This window comes from Hetaerina americana, unplaced genomic scaffold (assembly GCF_022747635.1).
Source record: "Hetaerina americana unplaced genomic scaffold, ioHetAmer1.1.p SCAF_152, whole genome shotgun sequence".
NCBI classification, from domain to species: domain Eukaryota; kingdom Metazoa; phylum Arthropoda; class Insecta; order Odonata; family Calopterygidae; genus Hetaerina; species Hetaerina americana.
Window position 1 is genome coordinate 474,634 of NW_027286648.1, and position 19,493 is coordinate 494,126.

A 19,493-nucleotide genomic window follows, 5' to 3' on the forward strand; every position below is an offset into this window, starting at 1 on the left:
ATCTTAATGAGAGAGAGGGCGTGTAAAATTTACATTTTTCTTTGAAAATCTAAGAGCAGCGTATTAAAGTAAATTCACCACAAATGTGCTCTGATTAAATTTTTTTTCCTTTTACCTGTAACTACAAATGACAATCCTCATACGTACTTATCAATGGAAATCGGAAGGTTTTTTTTTTCGGGGATAATTATGCTAAATTTCGGGACGAAATGCATTCGGTCACCTTCTAGTATTACTTGAGTCCGCGATGAGAGAAACTCTTCGCTGTCGTCCCCCTAGTTGAAAGCGGCGTGGATTCTAAGTGCGTAACACACAACAGCGGCAGTGCCGCCCCCTTCCCCACTCGTCGCCATTTGAAAAGACCGCATGCTCCTCCCACCCCATCACCCTAACACACACACACACACCAGCAAACATCTCCCCTTCCAGTCCCGTCACGCACACAGCGTACATAACTATGCACATACATAAGGAGGGAGAGTCGCCCACACATGCACGCGCAACGGGTCACGTGATCGGCTGTCCGCGGCCTTGGGGCGTCACCAGAATCAGCCGCGGCGGCAACAACCGGTTTTCTGGGATGTAGAGAGAGAGAGAGAGAGAAAGATGGAGAGCGGGAGAAGGGAAATAAAAAAAGAAAGGGATACATAGAACGAGAAAGGTTTAGGGGAAGGGATGGGAGTGTTGTATGTGGCGTGGAGGTGGGGGTGTGCGAGAGGGGGGCCAGGGTTACAGGTGAGGGGGGGGGCGAGCATCCGTGGCCACAGAGCAGGCGGAAGATAGATGCCCTCGGTTGGAATGGGATACCCCTTGCCGCCGCACCGTGGACGTACTGCCTGCACCAGCAGCCCTAGTGATGGATCGTCTTGGTGGTTTTCATACGTCGTGGTGGTGTGCGCGTCGACTTCGAATGCTGGACAGAGTACGAACGGGGGGCGACAATATTTTGCGGCCCTCAATAAGCGAATCAAGGAAAGCGGAGCGCGTCGGGAGGATGCCGGCCGGCGTTCGGAAACAATTGGCAGTCAAGTCGCCAAGACGAGAGCGGGGAGGCGATGGCAGCGCCAGAGCTGTGGCGTGCGGTCCGCCAGGGAAATGTTATCACAAAGCCCTCCTCATCCTCCCGCCCCCTTCCCTTCCTCCCATTCGTTCGCTCGCCCTGAGTTTGAGAGATTTTTGCCCTTCCGTTGTCGTTCGTTCTCCGAGCAGCCCTTCCCTTCTTTTCGTTTTTCAAACGCCTTCCTTCACTTTTGTCGTTTTCTTACGCCCCCCGTCCCCGAACGGCCCTTTTTTTACGATGCTTTCCTCCGTTTCTTTCCCCCGGAGCGCTCTCAACGTCTCCGGCCGCCTACCTGCGTCCATCGGGATTTGTTACCACGTCCACTCTCCTCGTTTGCCCCTCTCGATTGTCAGATTTTTTTCTCTCCGCTAGTCCTGAACTGTTGATAGTGGACGATACCCGAAGTAATTTCTCCACCCTGCCCTTGGAATGAAAAGAGTTAGCCATGTAGCGTAATAAAAGGAAAGACAGAAAGGACGATCGCCGGGAGAGAAGGACTCGCGCGGATTTGCGAGCGAGGTCAGAGTGGTCATAAATGTTGGCCGGAGATTAATAAGAAACGGTGGAATACATTATTCGTAATTTCAGGGTCAGTGACAACGTTGATAATACATCGTCTTTTTGGAATTGTGGCCAACTTGTATTTGTCATGCATGGGCAAGCCTAATTGCTCGTCAAAAGAATTTATCCAATGAAAAACGACGTCCTTCCATTTTGCGTGGAACGCACCATTAATTCACGTACGTCATGTTGCGTGGTTACAGTCGTCTGCATTATTCCCTGCCCCACAAGTTGGTCAGCCAGCGGTAAGTATTGCTGCGCATCGCACGGCGGATGAACGAACACCCTGCTGTTTGCTGTTCATGGTACAGCAGGGCATCGTGTTTTGGTTCAGAATCACACCGCCCGAAGTGGTGTGGCGTGCCAAAGTGACTTAGCACTCGGAGAAACGTTTTGGGCCGATTCTAAAGGATTCTCTCGGTCGGCATTGTGTCCAGGCCAATTCAAACTGCGTTTTCTCCTCCTCGGAGTGATCACATGCGCGTATCGTACATAATTCACACGCATGAAGACGGTAATTCCACCGCGCTCTTAAAATTCCCACGGCGTCACACAAATATATTTCACTTGGCACACGTCAATGATGAGTCGGCAGTGAATGCCATTTTCAATCGCGGCGTGAACCGGCAGTTGAGTTGCACGCTAGTGAACGAACATATTTTTCCTGTGATAACAAAATATCTCTGTTTATTCATTTATTTTTATTATGTATATATACCCTGCAAGCCACCGCCAGGGTGTCTGGCAGGCGTTGAATACACACCAGAATAATTTTACCCGAACATGACCCTACCGCGGTCGAACGATGTTACCATGATCACCTATCATTCGTGGAAAAAAATGATATCTTAAATCTTTATGTTTTACACTTAATCTCTCTGATTTTAGTAGCATGGTCTCTCCTACCGTAGCGCGATGGGGGTAATAACACATTTTCAACATCACTGCTAAAGAGAGAGACCTCCTTCCAATTTATGCAAGAGCTTCAATCTGTAATTTAACCTTCGCTCGCTGCTTGGCTGGTTTGATTCTTCAGTTCCTCCCTCGATTCAATTGCCCCGAATTCATAAAATTGTGTAATCAGGCGTAGCGCTAAATTTCCAGCGATCTCAAATCGTTGTGATGTGAGTTGTGAGGCTGACGAAACTATCCGAGCTTCTTAATTCGGAGAACTATATTTTTTACTAGCTTTAAATGAAGTCAATGTCATCATTTAATCAATTCAAACGTGTAGTCATCCCCTCATATGCAGCACTGCAATAATGAAGCCATTTTCGAGGGCTTCGATCCCAACCCATGATGAATTGAGAAGGGGAGGCTTTCAAAGGCGAGGGTCGTTGCTTGTGGACTTGGTGATTTGTCCCTATTTTTCGTCGAAATCGAGAGAAACCATTCAATGGACAAAATTAGGATCAGATTGAGAACTCCTCTCTTGAAATGAATTGATCATAGGGCTGGCTGACTCTTTGGCATCGTTGGGTTGGGCTCCAATCTTCAGATTGGAGTAATGAATGAAGGGCGGCTCTTTGGGTTTTCGTGTTTCGAGGGAGGAATCCCGGGATGATCAAAGACGTCGGCTGAGCCATACCAGTTGATGAAACTATGTAAAATTGAGGAGATTTGACCAACAGATAAATATGTTTGCATTGTTTATCCTTATTCTTTTCCTGAAGTTGTCATAATTGATTGGGGTCAAATTGAAAATGGTTCGAAGTCAATAGTCTGGGCTATAAATGAATTGCGTATCTATCTGCTTTCCATACGAAATAATTCAGTTTCGTCCATGGGTTTCGACTCGCTGTGTTCTATTGAGGATGGATTACTGAAATACATGTATGTGATTCCGTCTGTAGATCTGGATTGGGCGGAATTGATTGAAAGGTTCTCGTCCTTCAAATCGCACTTTTTTTCAAAGGATACGTAAGGATTTTGAAATTATTCTCCTCGTAGGAGATAAATATCGATAAATAAATATCGGTTGGATAAATATCGAAAATTTTCTTTGAGTGAACGGAGAAGGGTCGTTATCCACAAAATTATTCCTCTTGAATGGTTCAGTCACAGAGAAATTATTATTATTTTCTTTTTTCTACGTGAAATCTTTCAGATTCTCTTCCGCATATTATTGTTCAATTGCGCGCCTTGTGAAATCTTTACGATTCCCTGAAAATTTAAGTTACTTTCGAAATGTTTTTTTTATTTCTTGCTAATACGACGGCGATATTGTGAAAAGCGACAATACATACCGGCTTGAGGACTCATCTCAGATCCCGGGCGTTTAAAATAACAAACGCGATAGGGAATGTGAGTCATTGAAAAGAAACAAACGCAACATTCATCCTGCCGCAGACAGCTGGATTCAGAGGGTATAAATCAAAAATAGTTTCGCAAGAAAGGGGTGGTAGGGTTTGGCATTTCGATACTGATTTCGTGTTTGCATCAGACCGCAGAAATAAATTCGTGCCTTTCACCAGTCGACATGCGATGAAATACTAGAATGGCTCTCACAGATACGAAAAAAAATTCCCGTCAATTGTTCGCGTGTGTGTTTGTGTATATATATATATATATATATATATATATACACACAATATATATATATACACAATATACATATATATATATATATATATATATATATATATATATATATATATATATATATGTATGTATGTATATATATATAAATATATATAATGATTGTACGGAAAAACTCATACGAGCGGCACAATAATGGGCTGACACAACATAACACAAATAGAAAAGAATAGACACATATAAAAGAACACTTACACGGTAAATTGTTCGAGCTTTCGGCCCTCTCAGGGGCCTTCTTCAAGAGAGACCGGTCTCTCTTGAAGAAGGCCCCTGAGAGGGCCGAAAGCTCGAACAATTTACCGTGTAAGTGTTCTTTTATATGTGTCTATTCTTTTCTATTTGTGTTATGTTGTGTCAGCCCATTATAAATATATATGAGATGAATTCCGTCGAAATGATCAAGAAATAACGTGTGAGTGATCTTTTTATGTGCTCTTATATTGTTTGTTGCTGTCAAAGTTTGTTATTCAACACTTCCGTGTTACTTCGACGAAATCATTTATATTTATATATATATATATATATATATATATATATATATATATATATATATATATATATATATATATATATATACACACACACACACACATCTCTTTGTTTCCGCCCTCCCTCATACTTCTACGCAGACTTGCAATCGTTCCCCCTTCCCCTTTTCTCCGTGCTCTGCGACTGCCGGGCGCCGGAGTCTTCTTTGAAGAAGAAAGAGATCGCGTCTTTCACTTTCCGCGCACGTCTCCGTTGAGTCCGCCTCCAGACCATCGGCGGGGGTAATGTAGTGGTGGGAAGAAAAGGGGATCGTCCAACTTGGGAGCGAGAAAGAAGGCTGCGCGCGCCATGTACAGGCCGGAGGCGGCGCTTAGTGAAATTCGCGGGGCGCCGCGTCGGGGAAGGGTTTCTCGGGGAGGGAAACCCAACGCCGGAGGGCGACCTATTTCGCGTGTCCTCTTCGTGCTTGGAAGTTTTTGAGTGCGCGCTCCGACATTGGCCCCAAACATACGGTCCGGTGTGAGATTACTGAGTCATCACCAAAGGATGCAGCGCGGCGATTAAGCCGGGTGAGGGTGGGTCCCCTCGAGCGAATCCTCGCCTTCACGAGGGTTGAGCGACTGCTCGTCTCTTTGTCGGCCGAGGAGGCTGCAGTTAAATCACGAAAGCGCTGCGTCCACTGTACGTAAATTAAATTCAATATATTGAAGAGCAGGTTTTTAGCACTTGGTCCTTTGACAAAAGTGATTAATGTTGAAATAATCTCGTAAAATGCTCGATACTCGTCCTCACGGGTTATCAATTTGAATGCTGGCTTTTAACACCACTCCAAACGACCCATTTACCTGCCAATCTCTTCACTTAAGTTGACAATGATAATTTCGGACATATTAAAACAATGTGCAATACTCTGTCATCGTTTCTCAGTATATATTTGTATCATATTAATAATACTTTTCGTTTCTTTGTGCAGAATTGTTATGTAATTGGCCGTCTTATAAAATATTAAAAGTACATTTAGTTTGAACGAGAATTATTAAAGTTGATAATCTCTGACATATTTTATCGGCTATTGTTATGAAGCATCGCTGCTCTTTGTTCATAATTTCATATATTTAAAAAAATGCTAACCTATTGTCAGACAATTGTTCAAACGTATAGGTTTAAAAAAGGAAGTTATTTCTATTGATTGATGTACTAGTATGCATGAATCTCTTATTCCTCGAGGAATCGGAAGAATGGTAAGCCTTTTTCCCTTCAATAACTTGGATACATAAACTTTTGTTTACAGCATATCCATTTCTGACATTTTGCTCACTATTCGGGAACCGTGCCATCTGTGCGCTTTGTGATGATCACACATTTTGACAAAAAATTCCTTTTCCGTGTCGCCCGTGTTTTTCCAAGAGGTATTGTTACCGACGTGGGCATCCCACGTGAAATGCAAAGTGATTTGTTCGAAGGAATTACTCAGATTTGCACCCGAGACATTTTCGATCGATAGTCGAACGCTCTCTGCTACGAGTCGATAGACAGGTATCTCCACTCCACACGCCTACTCTCAAAAAGTCAGTTTGAAAATATTACAACAAATGTCCGGGCGGGGATTCATCCTTCGTATATGTGTTAAAATTTAACTCCCTGCTGACCAATGGTCATCGAATTCGAAAAATAATAAGTCTGCGTTCATAGGATTCGTCCATTTTTTTACCACTGAGGACTCGCGGAAACTCTTTTGTGGTGAATACCGAAATTAATGCAGCATCGTGGTATGAAAAATTCAAGTAGATACTTTCTAATACAATGAGTGACGACGAAATCATGAAGGCAGGGGAGAGAAAGAAACGGAAACTGGAGTGAACGTGACGCCGCGTGAATTTGTTTGACAACCTTCTGCGAATGACTGCACACGTCCAACACACGATGTTGGGTTGACGGCGACGGGATCGGATGTAGAATAAAACAGTGATCAGTGGTGCTATCAATTTTCCGATCGCACGGCAGTTTGTGGGCCACCGATGGGATTGAATCTCTCGAGGCGAAAATATTACTCGAGGTGTGGACACAGTGGAGGGTGGGGGGGGGTGTTTGTGTTACCATGGGGATCGAGATGGTGCGGGGGCTAACGTACTGGCTTCCCACCATGAGGGCGCGGGTTCAAATCCCGGCGGTGTTGAATATTTTTCAGAGGTATCTCGATCCCTACTTGAGGTGCTTTGTGGAGGGCACTTTGAGTGAGTACGCCGTCCGTCGGATGGGACGTTAAGCCGCGGACCCCTTGGCGCCTTTCGTAAAGAGTAGGCTAATGCCGACGCCGGGTTTCTCTCCACCCTTCATCCTTTCCTGTCCTTCCCCTATGGCGCAAATGACCTTAGCTGTCGGTCGCCTCCCCTTAAAAACTACTACTACTTGTGTTACCATTCTCGATCACTGTCGATTGCCCTATGACGATTGCGAAATAGGCAAGCGCATGAGCAGATTCTCCCTCCTGAACCCATCAGTGGTGACTTCCAGAGGACCCCTGATTTTCCCTCGCATAAACCACCAGTTCCCCCTCGCTCTCCGTTGCCGATTAGCCTTCCCTCTACCGGAAAAAGAGGAGTTCTTTGAATGACGTCGATTTCACACACTAAGGGAATGCAGGGAGGAAGGCTTGTTGCTGGAAGGCGTGCGATCCGGCGATTGGTGGATCCAGGGGATCGGCTTGGAGTGGGATGCTTTTTCTTCTGCCATCCTCCTGTTTGATCGTCGAACGAATGGTTGAATAATTTTCAAAAATTCGAACACGCTCATTTTTATTCGGATTGGCCGTAATTCGGGACCACCTTCCCCACAATGGCGTCTTCTGATGACGACGTCTCACCTGCCCAATGGCCTCGCCGAGACCTTCACTTCATCTTGAGAAAAGGATGCCCGCAGCGCAGCGCAGTAGGCGACGCGACGCTAACAGAAGATGCCGGCTCGGGGAAATCCCGAAAGCCTCAAACCGTAACGCCCTCGTCAGAGACTCCATTACGTCTTATAAAAATCACTTCTGTCATACTTAAAAGAGTTGTTTTTTTTTAATGTCTCCGCTCCAAGTAGGCGTTTAAGGTATCCAGGCATCCAGTAATAATTATCATTAATTTTATATTAATTCAGCGGAATGAATGATTCTATAATTTATGTTGATGAATTAATATGCAGTGGTCATTTAGAAGCGTGCTAGGAATAGTCTCGTTTGGATCGCGTGCAGCGTAGAGGAGCTATATTTGTGAAACGTTTTTATGATTAACTTTGTAGCGTATCCAAAATATTAGAAGAGCAAGGATGGGATTCACTTAATGGAGCGAAGGTTTAATTACAGATTTGTTCTCTTGCATAAATTGGAATGACATCTCTTTAGCAGGGATGTTGAAAATACATCATTATTACCCACGGTACGTACTACGGTAGGAGAGATCATATTAGTAAAATTAGAGGGATTAAGTGTAGAACAGATTGATTTAAAATGTCATTGTTTCCTCGAACGATTGTCCGACCGCGGTAGGAGTAAACATTTTGGGGTAAAAAATTTGATTGGTGTGTATTCACCTTCTGCCACACACCCTGTCGGTCGCTTTCAGGGCACTAAAAAAAAACAAAAAAAGTGCATAATAAGAATTCCGCGCTCGCACTAATGCAGCTAACTGTAAATTATGCCTACCACCTAAATACTCTTTGATCCACCCCCCAGACATCATATTCTTAGGCATCGGAAGAAGCGAACAAATTTGTGAATAGCAAAAATCGTACGCAAGAACGGCGAAAATTGAGTACTTAAAAGCGGTTCCTCTTCTGGTAACATTCAGGAAACAAATGAAGTGGGTGTGTTGCGGGCACACAATCCTACGTAAAGTCCAATATCAAAACATCATCAGGGATGATGAGATTTGTGGAGTGCCAATCGCCTTCTAGGAGATGATAAGACACTAGAAAGAAATATAATTGTTTCAGGGTCAATTTCAAGTGTGTCATCGGCAATTGAGGACTAAGGGCAGCAGCGCCAATAAATCCATTCCGACGCTTCGCCTGGGGAACTGCCACGACATTGAAAATTGACCAATTGGCTTCCCAGCTTCCTTCCTCGATTTTACCTCCTTGAGTCACGTCGTTAGAGCCTCATCTTCCCCAGACAACGCCCTAAATGTCGTCGTCGAACTATTCATCCAAACGCCTTCACTTATCCCCCAACACTTGCGCTGCTCAATATGGTGTAATATCTAAAACCCGCAAGCGAATGTGTAATCTGCATTTTATCCTCTGTGAGGATTCGCCACCCGTCTCACACATCCCATGGGTGCTCAGCACTTTTGCGTTATTTTTATTACTAGTCGAATACGTCAAATTGGGCTTAAGGGAATTATTATCACTGATTTGATCTTCGTGGATAAACATGTTAGGGAAGAAGGAGTTTTTCCTTATTTGTTGAATTTTCCCTTTTTTAATATATATATATATATATATATATCAGTTAGGTTTGCTGATGACCAAGCTTTAGTTTGTCAGTCAGCCAAGGGGCTGCAAGCATTGCTGAGTGAATTGGAAATTCAGTGCGACAGGTATGGGATGAGAATCAATATTAATAAAACATAGGTTATGCGATTTTCTAGAAAGAAAAAGGCTAAGCTTAACATTAAAGTAGGAGGACAAAAACTAGAGCAGGTAGAACAGTTTACGTATCTCGGTAGTGTCTTGGACCAACACGGTCAAAGTAGTAGGGACGTAAGGAGAAGAATTGCGCTAGACAAAGAGGCTTTCACAAGGAGGAGGGAGTTGATGACAGGGACTTTGAGTAAGGATGTTAAGAAAAGACTCGTAAAAACTTTGATATGGAGCGTAGCTATGTACGGTGCGGAAACGTGGTCATTGAAGCAGGAGGATAGACGTAGATTGGAGGCTTTTGAAATGTGGGTGTGGAGGAGAATGGAGAAGGTGAAATGAACAGAGAAGAAAACAAATGGGGAAGTACTTGGTGTGGTGGGCGAAGAGAGGGGTTTGTTGGGAGAAATCCTATGGAGGCAGGAAAAGTGGATGAAGGGGGTATTGACCGGCGGTGGGATGTTGAAGACTGTAATTGAGGGGAGAATGTTGGGCAAAAGAGGAAAGGGAAGGAACAGGAGAGGGATGTTGGACGGGATGAAGGGAGGAAGAAAGTACTCAGAGATGAAGAGGGACCTGATATAGAGTAGGATGATGGATTTTGTGTTTTGTTAGGAGTTATAAAATATTTGTTTGGTAGTTGTGTCCATCCAAAAACCTACCTTAACCGGTAGATTACCTTAAAAAAAAAATATATATATATATACACATATGTATATATATATTTTATATATATATATATATATATATATATATATATATATATATATATATATATATATATATATGGTTCCCATATGGTTTCCAAGGCGGCCGAGCCCATTACCTTCGTAAGGACGAAGATGAATGGCGATTTGCTGTCAATTGCTGACCCGGTCACTTACGCAAACTGCTCCTGTAAACAGCGGACATTTCCAACTCTCAAAAACCGCTTCTCTCACATTTTTTTGTCCCCGATAATTTCCTGCCGTCCGTGCGTTAGCTCCCGGGAGCCACTTGTTGCCTTCGCCGCGCCAGTGGCTTCTGAAGAGGGCCAATCAATGCCCGCACGCAGCCTCCCTCCTCTTTCCTCCCTCATCTTTCCTCTGCCGAGGAGACGACCGCCTGCCAAGCCCCTTCCGTCCGAACGTCAATACCTTTTAACGAGTTCCCCCACACCCTATTCCCCACGATCCACCAACCCTTCTCCCCTCCCTCCCCCGTCTCCATCCTCCCGCCCGCTGCGAACTTTGCGTGTCCCAAGAGCGCGCGATTTATTCGCAAGTCCGCAAAAGGTAGTTTGTGCTTGGCCTCCTGAGTGCCGACCGACATCACGGGGAGGAGTTGTTGATTAAGGGGTCCGGGGGAATGAAAGCGGTCTCGGTTGGGTCGTGTGTGCGCGTTCCTCGAAGATGGCTTTTAAACGGCTCCCCATTAGCCGGAAGAGCTATTCCAACAAGGGGTAATGCGAAGCACTTTCCACTCCTACCGATTGGCTAAGCTGGCAAGGGAACAAGAGCGACGGAAAATGCGTTTACTCTAATTTATATTGATTACGATGTCATCCCTTTAATGCTTGTTAACGCGTCCCTTGATTTGGGGACTAAGTACAAATTGGTGAATTGAAAGTCATTCTATGTACATCTGAATTCGAGTACACATTATTACGATAAACTATTATAGTGTCGTGTTTCTAGCGACACCACATACATTTAAAATTAATGTATCACCCTAAGCAATTTAAAAGTTCAAGGGTCTTTCCTTCCGCTGTCATGTGATAAGTAAGGAATAGATGTTGTGCAGGCGTTTCTCTTGGGATGTTGACCAATGCAATTATCGTCTCAAGGTCAACAGTAATTACACAGGTTAGCTGACACCTTGTGGAGAAACCGTGACAGTAATTTATTTAAATCAAAGTTGGCAAAATGAGGGAAATGCGATGCAAAAGGCTAAATTGTATTAAATGTTATCTTGAGCAACATGACAGGTATGTCCGTAGTTTTAATTTCAGAACTGTAATAATTGATAAAAAGAAAACCACTACTAAAGGTGCAACTTCATATCTGAAGTATGCCCGTAGCTTGGAAAGTTGCAGCGAAGGAATCATTTTAAGCACTCGCCGTTTGACGCTTAAGCATATTCGTAAGGATAGTCTTTGAGAATCTAATCCACCGTTGGCAACAGGTGGAGGAGGATGGACGTTGCGTTTGATGAGAAAGGGAGAAATGGGGGTCAGTTGTTTAAGTGCCAGAAACGAATTGCGATCCGATCGCCGTTAAAATGCCTGAAGTGTAATCATATATTTCCTCGTTTCGTATGCATTTCAGGATCAGTTGGGAAGCATATCCTTTCTATGGCTCCAAATTCAGTATTTCATGACCCCTACCCAATACGTCACATTGTTTAGAAAATGCTCTTTACGTTTATGGCACATTTAATGAAACTTAATTTTGCTTAATGCAACGGAATGATGGTAAAAAAATAGATACGTAGGCTCTCTAAGGAGAAGCACCAATTGGATATGCACGATTGGAGAATGTATTATGCTATTCGGACTCTTTTAGTTAATTACTTGGATTTGTACTGAAAAGATATCTTGTAATGCTCGGGATTCTTCCTAGTATAGAAATATTGCGTGAAAATAAACTTGGATAATATCAATATTTTCAAGCCGAACATGAGTGAATTGTATTCAGAGTTGGAACTCGAGTTAAAAAGTTCTGTCGGAAGAGTGAATGAGCGATTCTTCGTAAGGTAAATAAGTCCTCCCTTTAATCAAATTTATCTTCAGAGTGGATGGAGAAACAATCTCGTTTTGATCGTCATAAAAATCCCTGCTTCTCTACAGAATTGAGTTTTAATATAGGCCAAGAAAAACATGCACACGTTTTCCTGGGCGTTCGACAATTTTACTGCTTGGTTGTTTTTCTTTTACAGGGAATACAATTTCCCTGAAGCATGAAAAGGATAACTCGTATTGAAAACAAGTTCGAAAATGTTGGATCGGCTCTGATTGATCGCAGTGATGAGGTACATCGCCTTAAGCTCTCTTGGATAATCGTTTCAGCTGTGAGAATTCACGCTCCACGGCCTCTGTGTCTTGAGAAAAGGATGCAAACGCCCTGGCACGTCTGGATAACTGAAATGCATGAGCTGGTATGAGTCATTGGGACCGAAACACAAAATATGATCCCCCTTGCTGTAATCACACGATCTACGTGTAAATTATTGGGCTGAGCATAAGTTCAAAAACTAATCGGGCAGGCTTCGTACAAGATGTCCGTGAATAATAGCATTTGAAAATTATTTCGCCAATGGACGTTCTTCTTTAGCAATAGAATAGAATGTCATTGAAAAAGAAATGGGTACGGGATTCTTTTTTGAATAGTTTGGGGGCTCGCTAATTAGTCACGTGCCATCGCTTCTGTGCATTTAATCAATGCTAACAATTCACGATACGTGGAGTAGTGTCCAATTTGTTCGCTCCGGTTTGGTTTTGAAAGTGTCGTGTTGTTCTGGGATGTAACCATTCGGAAATTCCCGCCTCGACAGGATGCGCCAATAAAGCTGAGACAGAGCCGAGTGCAATCGCGTTGGGCGTTGCTAGCGTATGTTTCGATGCACGGAGCATTGCGTGCTGGATAATGCAACCTGCCCTCGGCACAACAATGCAGTCGCCCCTCCCATTCTCGTGGCTTTGGTGCGTGAGCTGCGTTTCAATTGTTTTCATTCCGCTCACGGAGTTCCGATCGCTCCAAGAACTCTTCGTTTTTCTGATCTTCATACCAACAACTCACGCCTCCTGTCTGCTCTCTGATTTCTTTTTCAATTACTTTTATCTTCGATTGTCTCCCCGTCGAACAAGGGAGTAGTTATTGCCAGGGATGAGGTTCGGTGGTGGTACGTATCAATCATGCCGAGCACTGATGGAAGTTATTGCGTTGATGAGGCCTTGTCAAATGTAGTCGGCCGTCATATATATAGTATACTATGATGGATTAGTCACGAAAAGACCTGCGTACAACTTTGGGCAATCGCCCTTTTGGCAATGACTTATTTATCCTTAATCATTACCCATATAAATGAAATGACGTATTGTCAATCATTTTAATTACGCTAGATCACTTTATTCAATTGAAATTATCCCTTAAATACCTTTCTCTGCACCAGTTGGTTATGTGTTAAAAAAATAAAACACACATTTTTTCTATAGACACGAAATATTTACGAGCATATTTAAAGAAATAGATTGCGCTAAAAAAATTGGATAAAAATAAGTGGTACGAATATGATCACTAACAGTATTCCTCATATGGATATAATATCATTTCTTCCTTATGTCGATGTTCTATGAGGTTCAGCTAAACGAACTCGTAGAGGAAGTTTCCAAAAGTGAGGCAACACACTCAATACGCGGCGAACATATGTTTGTATAGATTCGGTTTCCGTTGCGTTGGAACCCCACGATACTCCATTAATTTTAGCTTATAAACGAGAATTCCGCGCCGGCGATTGAACTACTTGTTGCCAACACCGAGTCCTAGGGTTCGATTACCGCATTTGGTAGTATATTTCTTTCAGTATTAGTGCTCGAGCTTTAATTTTCTTTTCCGTGTAGAGAAACATGCAAGAGTATTCTCCGTTTTTGAACGTCTGAAGTGCATTTAATATAGCAATCCCTTGTTCCATATATTTTCAAGTGGGCAAATCAGGCGGATCAGTCGGTAGCCAGGTGGTGATTGGCTTGTGAATCACGGTAAATCAAAGGGCTAAGGGTTTTTGCGTTCCCTCACGCCTATCGCTAATACTTGCTAGTTTTGAACCGCATCTACTTTGGTGTCGGTCGAAGTCGGCTAATGCTTAATGGCTCAAGTTTTCTGTACCCCAGTCTCTCCTTGATGCCTGCCCAGCGTGAAGTTCTTCCAGTCCTCGATTAGCAGTCCGTAACGTCAATACAGGGAAAGGCACTGCCCCCCCCCCTTCCCCGATGTGTGAATTTTACACGCTTTCGGGCTTAGTACTGGGTGAACTCTACCATCATCTACTAAACCAGCCTTCGGGTTGATTAGTGTGTTTATGTTTTTTTTTAACGTCAATATGGAGATTTGGCATCAAGTATCCTCTCTTCCGTTGGTCCAATATGGTCAAATATAAAATGTTCCGATGGCGGAAATTAGCTATTGTTTTTGCCTAGTTTTCCCCTTCGACAGAAGTTAAATTGTATCTTTATATCGATTGAATAGGCCACGAAATTCCGGCTTCACTTCTTAAGATATCAGTTTCGTCGATCGAATGTCATTTTGCACGCGTTTCCGACGTATCAGTCGGGGGTCCCAAGAGAGCTTGCCCACTCATCTCGAATGACCTCGGGGACCTCTGCCTACGACATCGACTGCCACCGATGCACCTGCGAAGGAAGCGACTCCTCCACCGACTCGGGAATGGGCGCCTTTAATGTCGTTTGCGGTGGTGGTTTGCGCATCACCGATGGGGTGCTCACGAAAGCGGGGTGTGGAAGAGGGAAGCCTGACCGCTGGGGTGTCCTCTCCTCCCCCATGTGTGTGTGTGCGGGACAACACCCCTTCGGGACCCCGCCCAGCCGCATCGGCCAACCCAAAATTCGACCGGTGGGAGTGGAGGGGAATCACTGGGCAGGGACGGGGGCAGCGGACGGGGGAGGGAGATGGGTAGCATCGCGTGCCGCGGGAGGCACACCCAGTGGCAATTTTCCCTCCCTCCCCCCACCTTGCCCCATCTCCCCTCTTCCTCCCCCTCCACGAGCGTAAATGTGAAACGCGGAAGATTGTTTCGGGTGGTCGTCCTCTGCCTTCCCCTCCTGCTCGATGTGAGCTCGTGTAGGAGGGTGTGTTATGAATTGGAATGAATTGTTTCAGGACGAACTCAGTGGAATCGTTCCATTTGTTATGCCACCAAAGTAATCAACCCGAAGGTTGGTTTTGACGGATGAGGGCAGAGCTCGCTCTGAACTAAATCCTTTAATGTACGGCGTGTGAAATTCAGACGTTAACAGGGCCGTGAAAGGAAGCGGGAGCGATAGCTTTCTCAGTGAGATCCGGAAGGCCCGCAAAATCGTGCAGCTTGGATTAATGGCCGAGGGCGTCCAGAGGCATCAACCCGAATTTGACCCTTCAACCCTATAGCCGGCAATCGGACCGCATACTCATCGATATTTTTAACAACACCAATTGTTCCAAGAGAAATGATGAATTGGTAATTTACCGCACTGCATTTTAAATATGGCATCGGTATTCGAGAGCTCACAATACTTTTCAGTGTCTCGCGCGCATTGTCTAGTCATCGTATTATTTTAGATAAAGATTTGTGCACTCTGAGTCCTTACTTCCCGCTTGCCCGGGACCGCCCCTCTTCCGCCTTGCCCATTCTCCCGTCAGCCCTTATGCGCCATCAGATTCCTCACAGCCCCACGCTCTTCTGGCCGCCCGGCGTCGAGGGCCGGGTCAAACTGCGTCCCCTGAGTCGGCTATCATCCGGAATGGTGGCCTGCCTCGGCTCTCCGCGCCCTCTCAATTCTTTTTCATCCCTTTCATTTCTACAAAACATCTTAAATTTGCATCCAGATAAGGAAAAGGTCCAGAAATAGGTACTGTAAATATTTAGATGGAGGGGATAAACTAGAGCCAGTAGAACAGATCGTATGAGTTATTAGGAAGTATCTTTGACGAAATTCAGACATAGAGCCTAGTTTTGAAAGGGCTCGAATATGGCCATCGAGGCAACAAGATATGCGTCGAGTGGAGGGCTGTTGAAAGTGTATGAGTGCGGCGAAGAAAGAAAAATAGTGGACGGAAAGGAAACAGACGAATACGTGGCGAGGGAAGTATGATAGTTGTTGGGTGAAATTCAAAGATGAAAGGAAATGTGGAAGCTGGACTTAGATGGATAGATAGAGGTCTTTATTTGGGCGAAATTGAGACCAAATGGTCCCTTTTTCCTTTTAACCCATCGTGAATCTTCCATTTAACCCATAGAGTGACAATGTGCAATATTGAAGACTTAAAGGGAAAAGGAGGAAACGATGATACATCTTGGTTGGAGTGTAGGGAGGCAGACATTATAGATTCAAAGAAGGTGAAATTGAAAAATATGGTTTATCTGTCAATAATAAATATTAGTATCCGCTGCTGATATTCCATTCTTAGGCTTTCCCTGAATATATTATTATCCCTGCCTCCCTCCATTATCATCTGTCATTTCTCAAGAGCTCATAGGTCCAATTAGTTTCATATTATTCGTTGAAGTATGTCTGAAGATATTTATTTCTTACCTTGCCCACTCGCGAATTCGTCATTGCCGATTTGTTCGGTTACTTTATTTAATGATCATTCCACTTGTCCTATGCTTCCAGTCATTTCCTCTCCCATTCTCTTGTGAGTGCCAAGACCTCACTGTAGGAGAAAAGCAGTCCTCGGATACATTTTATAGCAAAGTGTCGTTTGCGTCCAGGTTGGGTTGCTGCCTGAAGGTATACATTTATTCTTCCCGAAGACCCTCTGTCGCTGAGCTGATCGGCGATGCCCTTCATCCTTTTTCCAATCACTGTTAAATAATTTAAGTAGGCTACCCTCCACGACACGACAAACCTCTCAAACAAGCTGTCATCATTTTGGCCGTAAGGTTCTAAGGTCACGTGTCCATGGGTGCCCTGAGAAACGGAGGGTTAGGGTGATGTACGAGGGGGAGATGGAAAAGGGAGCCAATTGAAATAATTTACGAAAATAAAGATTTCCCGTAGAGGAAGTTGAAGGGAGGGTGGGACGGGGGAAGGACTGGGGTGAAGCGTCCCCTATGGTTTGCTCAATTCCAATTCCGCGTGGCTTCCGTCAGTTGCGGCCGCTCCCTCCCAATCCCCCCCCCACCTCTGGACCGAGGGGCCAGCGGGGGTGGGGAGGGGGTGGCTGCTGACGACACGCAGCCCCTGTGTGCAGAGATCTTCCGAGTGGGATGCGAACACGCGGAGGGTGGGTGAAAAGATTCATTGGGGTGCGGAAAGGGAATACTGGAACTATTTATTTTTTGCATAAATAATCCGTGTAGAGAAATGTGAAAGGAAAGAACTATTCCAGGTATCAAAGGGTGAAGAGGAATAATGCATGGAATCGCTTCGATGGGAGACGAGCGAGATGGGGCGGCAGGTCGAAAAATGAAACAGCTTGGGCGAAGCCGAATGTGCCCAGAGGTGTACCACGGAATCGGACTTGGGTCACCCGATCGGCAGTCCATCTTTCCCTACCAGTAGTAAAACAAATACTGTATACTAAATGATCGATAGAAATAATTTTTTGTGTAACATGGTAAGAATCAACCCCAGCCGTACTCTTAATAGTGGGTAAAAGATATGGCGAGGGAAATTAGAGATGAGAAATAAATAAATTAAATTGAAATTAAATGAAAATAAAATAATATATGGGGGCTTTAACAGAACAAACGATTGAACCAAAATATGAGAGCAAAAATGCGTGCTTGATAAGGGCGAGGGTCAATGCTATCTAGTACACAGCCGGAGCGTATATTTTATCATGTTTTGGTTTAATTTGTTTTAACCACACTATATCATTTTATTTTATTTTTATTTCATTTGAAATATTTATATTTATTTTTTCCTCTTTAATTTTTCTCACCATATCCTTTGCCCACTATTAAGAGTACGGCTGGGGTTGATTCTTCCCAGAATATTCATATGGCCGCAGTTACCGTTCCTTTTAATTCAATTTTTTGTGTGTTTTTCGGGATATTGTTGTTTTATACGAGTGTAATAATAGTGTGTTTTTTTTTCTTTTCGGCAGGGTGTCGCGTAAGCGTCGGCCGAGCGAGGGTTGGGGCGGCGTTGACGACGCCTGGATGGGCGTCGACGACTCCGGCGAAGGCACCGACGAGTGCATGGACGAGTGTACGGCGGCCCTCGTGCTGATGCGCCTCTCCTGCAGCCCGCACTCCCCGCATCGCTTCGAACGTGAGTACCGCCCAAAGACCTCCTCTATCTCCCTCACTGTCCCTCCGCACGGCTGTCCTCCCGACGCGGCATCCCAATTCATCGCTTCTCGCGAAGGGTGATGATAATAGCACTGATTGACACCGCCCACTCGTTGCCTTATCACCATCGTGCCAAGATAAGAACAGAACCCTCGGTCCGCAAATGAGTTTGAAATCTGAGACGGAGTTCATCTCGCACGCACGCACGTACTAAGCCACATGCCGCGATTTCAGGTACGATCGGGGGCGGCGGGAGGAGAATGCGTTTCCCCGGGCCATCTGCGTACGTTCGCCTTATTTTGGTCGCAAAGGAGTCACGGTACTGTAGTCTTCAGCTGGATGTTTACTCTGCGGCGGGCTTTCAGCGGATATGAATCCGGTGCTGGACGACCCCACCCGTTCGGTTACCATTCTGCGACAATTAAAGATGGAAAAAAACATTTTGTTGGCGTAAGCATGGTTACCGTTTCATTGTGTGAGATTCAATCCGTGGTTATTTCGCCGAGGACGTAGAGATGATTTTATTGCCTCTCCGAGGTCGATACTCATCCTTCTGCAATTGTGTAATCAACTTGAAAATTATGGGACACCGTGGGAAAATATGTGCATATTTTTCTCGGAATATCATTTTATTAATCCGAATGAATGAAATGATCATTCTTTCGCCAATCGTTTCGGTGAAAATATTGTATACGTGGAGGTGGATTAGGTCATAGTTTAGTTGTCCGCATGTCCTTCATTGTCCTTTTAATATCTCAATTAAGTCAATTAGAATATTTAAAACTTTTTATTGTTATCCACCAGATGAAGTAAGACCATGCTTTTCGAAAGTGTCACTTACAAATGACCAGATTTAGGTAAATGGATGACCGCATTGAAACAATAATTGAAAAAAAGAAACGACTGATAATTGATTTAAAAAAAACTTAATCCAAGGATGATTCGATTTACAAAATTCTATTCATTTTAGCTTCACGTTCATTACAAGCAGTCGACGGCAAATTTGCGAAAAATGGGCATTTTTAGGCATTGTGGTAGATTGGCTTGTTGGTAGAACTGTCGGCTACTCACCATGATTCCCATGGACACTCCCTGCTCCGTGCAAATCGCAAAATTTCTGATTACCTTAAATTTATGGGTTACCGCAGACGTTTCAGTGAAAGGAGCTGACCCT

General features: G+C 44.3%; 1 protein-coding gene across 1 annotated transcript in view; it reads left to right on the forward strand.

The window, feature by feature from the left end:
- The window catches only part of LOC139686947 (uncharacterized), a gene marked incomplete at its 3' end in the record, with an annotated part of 231,273 nt that extends 212,974 nt beyond the window's left edge, over positions 1-18,299 (forward strand). Inside the window, exon 3 of the mRNA XM_071583984.1 lies at positions 18,133-18,299. Coding sequence (XP_071440085.1) covers positions 18,133-18,299 — 167 coding nt within the window. The remainder of the gene's footprint in view (positions 1-18,132) is intronic.
- Between the last annotated feature and the right edge of the window lie 1,194 nt (positions 18,300-19,493).